The 9,358-nt window shown below is 35.8% G+C and overlaps 1 protein-coding gene across 1 annotated transcript; it reads right to left on the bottom strand.

Annotated features, from left to right (window-relative positions):
- Positions 1-3,336: 3,336 nt before the first annotated feature.
- On the bottom strand, positions 3,337-9,290 carry LOC110833984 (esterase OVCA2). The gene is made up of 5 exons (XM_087350366.1): positions 9,068-9,290; positions 7,323-7,491; positions 6,812-7,009; positions 6,182-6,322; positions 3,337-5,496 (listed from the first exon to the last, which is right to left on the bottom strand). The coding sequence occupies exons 1-5, from the start codon at positions 9,149-9,151 to the stop codon at positions 5,096-5,098; spliced, it is 993 nt and encodes a 330-aa protein (XP_087206492.1). The 5' UTR covers positions 9,152-9,290; the 3' UTR covers positions 3,337-5,095.
- Between the last annotated feature and the right edge of the window lie 68 nt (positions 9,291-9,358).

Here is a 9,358-nt window from a genome sequence, read left to right as displayed (position 1 = left end):
GAACGCTTTCTGCTGTTGGCAGATTTACAGCAGCAGAGTGCATTCATATGTTCTCATTGAAAGATTCCCTCTATAGAATGAAATGTGTGATTCACAGAATTATATCAAAAGGGCTGTTTTGAGGTTTGTAATGTGAGGGTATGGAAAAATGTTAATTATAGCTGCTGCATAAAGGATTGAGAAATTTTGTTATAAAAATTATGATCCTGGTGGTATAGGGCACTGAATTTGTGCCAAAGATCCTGCTGCCTGGCCTCTGATGAAGTCAAAATACTGTGCATGTTAGGTATATCAATCCCTCGGCCACTATATGGATCTTGTGTTTAGCTGTGGAATTCCTGTAATAGTACTGGAATCTTATAGGTGCCCTCCACCTCAGAAATCAGTTTTCATAATTTACAGGACAGGCATATGAAGGTCAAATAACATGAACTTGAGGTATTAGTAACACTATAAAATGCCATTTCCAAAAGCATAAGTTGGCATGTTAGTAAACATTCTTTATCTTGGATTTATGTCCTCATGTAGGAGACTGACCTTATGGATGTATCATACAGTGCCAATATCCTACATCTTGTGTATACATAACAGCATGTGGAGATGTGACCCTTGTACCCACACAAGAACGTTCTTGTTGATAAAATACATGGGGGGTTTTCAGGTATTATGTTGTGTGCACTGCTAGATTATTCTGCTTTGCCACTTCACACATTTAGTTTACTTGCTTTTGTGCCCTAACAGTGTTATTACTTAACCATTCTTGGAACTTGGGCCAACAAATTTGTTTTCAAAACAAATTTTAATGCTTGCAGTTGTATTAACTATAAGCCAAGATATATTGTATTAAACGTGTATGCTGTATTTTGAATCACACTTGCTATGTCAACTCAGGAAAGATGAACATTTCTGAAAAGTCAATTCTTGTAGCTCCTATTATAAATCTGAGCAGTACTGTTCTGATTATCACAAACCTACAACTATTGCTAATGTTTTAAATAAGCAGTGAGAATTTTTTGCAAGAGGAGTACTTTGGGAAGCTCAAAATGCTGAAAGTCAAATAATATTTCTTGTGTATTTACAACTAAAAATTGTTACTATAAATACAAAGAAGAAATTTAATATGAATACCCATGACTTACACTTATGGATGGATACTGCTTCATTTCCAGTAAACCTCCTAATATTGTGAAAGTTACCTACAAGTCACTGTGAAGTCCAGCAGTCCATATGCGGTATGCAGGTTATCACAAAAAACTCTCCTTTGGACAGCTTGGCATCAGAAATGTAACCTGACCAATTAGAGGTCTCACCTCTGTGCTGTGAAAACATAAAGGTTTAGAATTTTATTGTTTTGCACTGTAACACTACCACCTCATCCCAGAACCTGTTTATGAATTGGTTCTCAGATAAAAATAAATTACAAACATATCAGTGATTGTTTATAAAAATATTCATATAGAGCACCCACCCTGGAAAAGGGAAATAACAGCAGAATGAATGAAAACAGATTCAAGCAAATATGACATGAAATTTCAGTTGTCATCTTGCAGATGTCTCACTCCCATTTTATGTACAAAAATGCTATCTTATGGAAGCAAGATGTATCTATTGAATTACATTGACTTGAAATGTGTAAAAGCAGTGAAGTAGTGTACTGAATTCAAAGGGAACTATCTTTCAGATTTCAGGAAGTGGTCAATTGATAAAATAATCCACTTTTTTACACACTTTATAAAGCTGTCTCTCTTTTGTATAGCATGCAGCACCTTGAGACAGTATTCACTTTTTCTGTCCATGTCTGCAGCCACAATGTTGATGATTTTGTGTTATTAGTGTGTGTAAAATGGTAATATCCAGTACACACAATATCATAAATAGGGCACAACTATAATGGTGTAAATTCTTGTGAATGTGGTTTCCAATTGGCACAACATCCTACCCACTCCACTATCTCAGTTACTTGTGGGATGGACAATGTATGACATGCAGAAAAACTGCCGCACCTTTAGGATTATGCTGGAAAGGTACTAAGGGTAACTCTCACCATGCCATGCAGGTTGACTTTCACACTTATGGAAAGACAATTATGTGGGTTTTAAGCTTTGAAGGGTTGCAGTTTTGGCAGCTGCATGGTAGAGTATGGAATAACAGTTGTCAGTGGAACCACGGTTCCGGAGAATTTGACGTAAATACGTCTATATGGAAAGGAAGTTTATATATTGGCTTATTTCTAAATATTTCCTTTATACATGCTTTACAATTGAGTAAAGTTTGATTAAGACATTGCTTATTTAACTTGAATTAGTAAGGCTTCAGATGGGTCTGAGGTAGAATGTAATGTAAGGTAACTATGTAGGTAACCATTGTTGTTTATTTTTTGATAAACAGATGATGTTTCCAAGGTAACATAACAATGAAGTTACACTTTTTCGTTTCCTAGGTAACAACAATGAAGTTACACTTTTTCGTAACACTTTTGCCGAATGACACTGACCCTAAAATATAGACGTATTTACGTCAAAAAAGATGATTTACAAATGCTCTGTATATAGTTTCAATCTATGATAAAGCAATGTGCTACACCTGGAGGTATGTGTTCACCTTGCACCACGTATCTGAACACATCCAGCTAAAGTCAGTTTCTTGCTGCTCAGATGTAAGCAAATGGCTTAACAATGTACACATTTGAGGTCAAGACAATGAGATGTGGAAACATAGTAACTTTAGAAGGCATGTGAGGATAATTAATAACCTTAATATTCAGTTTAAAATAATTTCCCACAAAACAAACTATCCTTCCAACACCTTATACCTGAAGATGGCTGTTTTCTGGGTTGTAGCGCTGTGTAGTCTCGTCAAAATTTACCAACGTTTCAGAGGTCCCTGCTGCCTCCATCATCGAGGTGATGAGTAAGCTGCGTGTATGGAAATGGTCTGAGTTACTGGAGACTTGACAGCCAAAGCAGATCCTTGGCCTGACCAGTGGGGAATGGAGTCAGAATCAGGCAAGGGCCTGGGAACCAACAGGAGGAGGGGGGGCGCCATGGCAGTTCCCAGGGCCTTGCCTGATTCTGACTCAAGTCCCCACAGGTCAGGCCAAGGCTCTGCCTTGACTGTCAGTCTCCTGTAATTCAGACTATTTCCACAAGCATGGCTTACTCATTGCCCTGATGGAATGGTGGTAAATTTCTACCAGACTAATGGTGCTACACTAGAAGACAGCCATCTTTGGATGCACCACTGTGAAAATCTCAAATCCTCTTCTTTTCCAGAAATGTCTGGATAACTGATACTCTGTACTTCAACATGCTTTATCTGATGTGAATCACTGAAAAGTAACAAGAATATATATAGTTTATTTGCAAATTACAGATCTCTTTGAATTCTGGGGTCTAAAGAGGCCCAAGAGCTGAAACTAGCATTTCAAGGTGCTAAAATATAAGCAGTAGTTATAAGCTTAGTATGCTGCTCAATGTTTTCACTGATATTTGTGCATAGAAAATATTAATATTAAATTGTTTCTCATTGTGTAAAATGGTAACTCATATATTAAGAAAGAAGCACTATGTAACAGTACATTCAGTCCAACTTCAGGTAGGAAAATGTATTTTAATGAGACTATATACATATAACATGTCATTTTATGTGGCACAATTGTCAGTAATATGATAAAAATTCAAAAAGCAAAGTTACAACTTTTTGATTTAAGAATATCATAATGTAATGTCTAAACCAGTACTTAGAATTCCCATAAATACAGAGTTTTGTAAAGATTATGGTCACATTGTGATTAAAGTATCATTTTCTGTTTCATGATACTGTACTAGGTTGTATGTATAACCAAGCTGAGATAATCTGAACAAATCCCTGTTTGTCATATGCAACACTTTATATTGTATTTGTTGCTGTAATTGTAATTTAATTTGTAGCAATTTTACAAAAGATTATTATTTGGCTTTGTAATATACCAATAAAACAACTTTATAACTTATACTGAAATAATAAATATCCTTTTCTATTCTTATTAAATGCTTTGGATGAGTGAGTTCTGTGTTAATATTAAATGTGCTACTGAAAACAAAACTGCTTGTCACTTTTCAACAGCCTCTTCCTCAGTTTCCATATTTGTTACACGTGTACTCAAAGTTGGCCATTATTTTTCTTGTACCATAATCCCAATATTATATGTAAATAACAGCACTAACATACAAGTGTAAATTCTAGGAAAGATCAGGGGCAATACAAAATGAATAAGGTGTGAATTAAATATGAATGTTTGTGATGATGGTGTATCATTAAAATAGCCAACTTCTTGGGCATTATCCACTGTCCAAATTTAATTAATAACACAACATTTCAGAGACTGGATTCTGTCTCTTACAGTAAAACCTACTTTGTTGGGCTGCTGATACAACTAGTTCAGAGATAGGGACAGAATCCAGTCTCTGAAATGTTGTTTTTAATTAAATTATGACAAATAGATGATGTCCAAGAAGTTGGTTATTTTATATGAGATGCAGTTAAAAACAATATAAATGACCTTGTTTCTAAGCCTAATACAGCAGAATGTACTAGAATTTAATGTCTTCTGCAACATATGATGAGCTAAAATGTAATTTATAAAGGTCTGATGGTATCAGGTTAAAGGTGGAGGTAAAGTTGCCTGTGCCTAAACACTCATCATGAATACACGTAGTGACATTCCTAACCTTGGCAGTGCATGGGCATGAATGGTGAACTTCACATTCCAGGCATTTGAGCACATAGTATCTACTGGATATGCACCATAGCTGCACTAAAAACAGTGCAAGTTATCAGAATCCACTGAACAGTGGACAGCGAAACTAGATGTGGCAGAAGGAGAAACCGCCACTGCCTGTGCTGTGAATGAAATGATGTCCATAGTGCTCACAGCCAGTCACATTACCGAGCAAGTTATGATTGTCAGGAAACTGAATCATGATTATAACAGTGAGTGCAGTTAATCCACATTTTATAAAACATAAGACAGGAGAGAAACATACTGTAGATTATCATGCATGTCCAAATTTGAACAAGACCTAAAAATATTGCTATTATAAAAATGTTATTACAGTCATGTATTTTTAGTTTCCAGTATGCTATGAACTTTATCATCCTGACATGAACCACTTTGCATCATTTTTTTCCTAGTTTGTTTAGAAATACCTCCTTTATTTGCATTTGTTTTCCCTTTCTCTTCCCACAAACTGTCACAACAAACGTCAAGCTGCAAGAATCTGTGTCTGTCATCTTCTGAATTTTTCAAACTTGAATCTTCCACTCTTTCCAAAGTGTAACTTCCCACTTGGATCTGTCTCTGCTTCCTCTTCTCCTCACTTTCCACCTCACATTTTCTTTCCTCTAGGAAACTTATATAGCCTTGTCTCTGCGGGCCAGAAGCAGGCACAAAATGCCCACCTGGATGTTCAATAATCTCTGTGTGAACAAAATGCTCCATCAGCAACTCGCTCATTTCTGAAACCACAAGAGGATGGCATGTAAAAAACAGAATTATATCTAAAGTTACACAGTAACTGGTAAATATGTCCTTTGAACATAAATTATTTCAAACATGTAATTTGGGAGAATGTTACAAACAGGAACTCATAATGTGGAACATTTTTAACACATATATTATGGACAAAATGTCCAGACTTTAGAAAATAAACTTTACACATGGGAAAATTGTATATCATACTAAAAAATGTTCCAAAAAAAGTTACAGAATTTAATCAGAAATATATTCTACCATGTATCAGTACCAATCCTTTTCTATGGAGAGCCATTTTTTGAAACATTGCCAACATTCAATTAGAAGTTCCAGTAAAATAAAGAACAGATTACAGTAGCCTGATACAGAGCACAAATCTGCTTAATTCTTGTATGAGTTTGTAAATATGATTAACACCAGGTTCCCAACATGATCTGTCACCAACAAAGTTTTATGTCCCATCCTATCTTTGATGACAGCAGCCTGCCATGGGTATCCTGGTCATGCAAATTGATTCTTTTATCACTGCTAAAAGTGCAGGAATATTGATATATTTAACAATACTAATTAAAAATCTCTTGTTCTTCCAGTACAGCATCTGGGCATAATGATAGAAGCAGGTCTGAAAGATTTATTTATTGACCACTTTTCAACTCAAGCAAAACTTACCTCTACTGATGACTTTGTCATTTGTTCCATACACATGTAGTGATGGTACTGATGATTGCTTGAAGTAATAATTAAGATGAGGATGGCACAGTGATTTGAACCCAGCGACCATTATTGCAAAGTTGAATTCATATTTCAACCCTACAGGATAAAACAATGTTTAAAAATACAGATGACCATCTCCTGAGTTGTTACACTGTGTATTCTGGTAGAAATTTACCAACATTTCAGAGGCAATAGCCACCTCTGAAATGCTCAAACTTCTACCACACAACACAGTAAAACAACCCAGAAGACAGCCATCTGTGAGAACCTCAAATTTCACAACATTTAAGAAATATGCTATTAGACAAGATGTTATAACCAAGAACTTATGATGCCTACATTCCTTCTAGTAAAGCTACCAGGAGCTATCAAGTAATGATTATAAAATTCAATGACTCATTTCTGTGCATAATTTCCACTCAGGCAGGTGCACAGATTAGACACAACTATGAGCCTGTTTTTTCTCAAAAAATATGGAAAATGTTTTAAAATATAAGAATTTGTAGCAATGGCATGGCTTGGTCAATAAAGTAATTTAAAATTGCATAGCTAATTTGTTTGAACTGAATAACAAAAATTACTTACAATTTGTTTCTTGCATTCCACACAATATTCCCACAAATGCTGCTCCTTGGGAGAATCCAAGCAAGCCATCAAATGGCCCCTGTTTTTCAAATGTTTCTTCAATGAGGGCTAAACTGTTCTCAAAACCCAAACAAACATCAGATTGTTTCTTAGAATCAAACATCATGTCCTCACTGCTGAACCACCAACTGAAAGCATCTGAAAAGACAGTGAGTTGGCCATTTGGTAATAAATACTAACACTTAATCATTCTATTCACTAAGCATCCAGATCAGCTCACTGTTCCAAAAGCTATGACAGGTAACTCATAACCATTTACAAAATCAATAATTCACAGAAGTACATGTTTAACCAATATCATCCAAGTGTCACTGTTTGCATATTGCTAGTCATTAACCCTGAGTTGTCTAGCCAGCAGCCCTGTACTATAGATATTTAAACCCCCTACAATCCTATGATAAAAGATAAGTTGTCAAGTATTTAGTATTTACTGAAGTAATTTATATCATACCACTTTTTTGGACATCCTCACTGCAGAGTGAGGAGTCTTCAGCTGATGGAAGTTTATTAGGAGCTGTCACAAAAAAAAGTTTTGCATGTTTCTTCAAAGCTTTCCTCAATGCCCCAAGTTTATGCTTGAAAACATCTCCATTCTGACGATATCCATGAAGGCACAAGATCTGGAAAAAAAAAACATCCACACTGGTAATAATACTCATAGTTTAATTACATTAACAAATAAAGAAACTAATAAATCAGATGGGAAAGGTGACCAGTAGCATCTTGCTGCTTATGCCCTAACCAGCAGATAAGAAGGCTGAATAAAAAAGAGAATAATGAAATATAAAGATTCCTGTGGATCTTAGGTTCTATTTGCCTGTTTAAAAAATCTGTGGCATAACAGCTCCAGAGAGCCAAAGCTGACTAGCTTGACTGCTGGTCTCACATTCACATGCCTAAGCAGAGGTGAACGATCATCCAACCAGATACAGAGTGACGTGTGGTCAGCACGACAAACCCCCAGTCATTGCTAGTTTTCCTGACCGAATTACGCTACCCACTGTAGCTCCCAAATTTCCTCACGATGCTGGGTTGGCACCGGTCGCATACACTGGTCGAAAGCTCATGAGAAAATTTCTTCTCCCCCGAGACTTGAACCAGCGCGCATTCTGTATCGCCAGTCTGAAGCATGATGCCTCAGACCGCGCGGCTATGGCGCGGGACTTCTATTTGCCTATTATATAACCTAAATATTGTATACTTTATTTATACTGCAGTAGAATCTTAGATTCTATTTACCTATCATATAACCTAAATATTGTATATTTTATTTATACTGCAGTCTAACAAAGACTTGAAAGGAAGGTACAGGTAAACTAACAGGCAGACAGAGGCTGTAATGTCCAGGTGGATGTAACATCTCCTATCTAGCATAAGTAACTAAACCTGAACTGACTAGAATTCAACTTGATTCTACACAACTCAGAAAATCTCTGTGAACAAAATATGGAGAACTTATGTGTATAGTAATTTACCTGGTATATTAATTTGCTAATAACATATAAACACGGAATATATATATATATATATATATTCCTAAAGATATTGTACAACTGCTAAATAAATACTAATAATGTAATTATGTGTGAGATTACGTCTACTGCGGTATAGTTTATTCTTTGGATATGTTCTTTAAGTGTTTTCTATCTCAAAGTATGATATATCAGGCTGTCTTCTGGGCTGTTGCACTGTGTAGTCTTCAGACTCACTGCCATGAAAACCTCAAATCCTACTATGTTGTGTCACACTAATTTGTTTCACAAGTTCCTTCTTATATCCACCTCTCTCTTATCAAATCAAAACAGATGAAACCTAAACCACCAAAGAAAAAACTGGGCAGGCACAAGTAACTTCTCAATGGGCTGCCCAGGCACCAAAATAATGTAATCCATCTTAACCTAACCAAGATATCCCAACTGGAGCAAACAGGCATGGCTCCTGAAATTCTCCATCTAAATAATTTACCTTATATTTATTTAAAACAAATAGTCTATTAGGAAGCATACAAAAGATAAAACGTATCACTTCTGTATGAACCATCAAAATGAAATATTTAACGTTAAATGTAAGTAACCTTTGTGGAAAATGTTCATGGCAGCTCAAAAATCAAGACATTTAAAACGTCACGCACGTCTGCAGCAACAAAGAATGAAAATTGTTCCAATATGGTTACACAAAAAATGACCGGTTACTTACCTTAGGCAGTTTGCTTTTAATGTCATTATACATATCTGTCATATTATCTTCTATTAGCATGCAATTCCCAGCATCGTCTGCCATATTTGTTTCTTGCAGCACAGATTACAGATACGGTAGAACACGAAAAAAGCATAACTCTTATGTTGGTAATCCGTAGCCGTGTAATTGAAATACAAAAGTTTGATAACTTAACTTCCATATGTCATACACAACAACCCAGCATGGCATTTGGGCAAAGGCTAATAAAACTTCATTTTAATTCTTCAAGTTTTCTCCTTGCTTCTCTAT

The sequence above is a fragment of the Zootermopsis nevadensis genome, unplaced genomic scaffold, assembly GCF_977971745.1.
Source record: "Zootermopsis nevadensis isolate Lab colony 2312 unplaced genomic scaffold, Znev_1.0 Znev_ptg000017l, whole genome shotgun sequence".
Taxonomy (NCBI): Eukaryota; Metazoa; Arthropoda; class Insecta; order Blattodea; family Termopsidae; genus Zootermopsis; species Zootermopsis nevadensis.
This window is presented reverse-complemented; position numbering and strand designations above follow the sequence as displayed.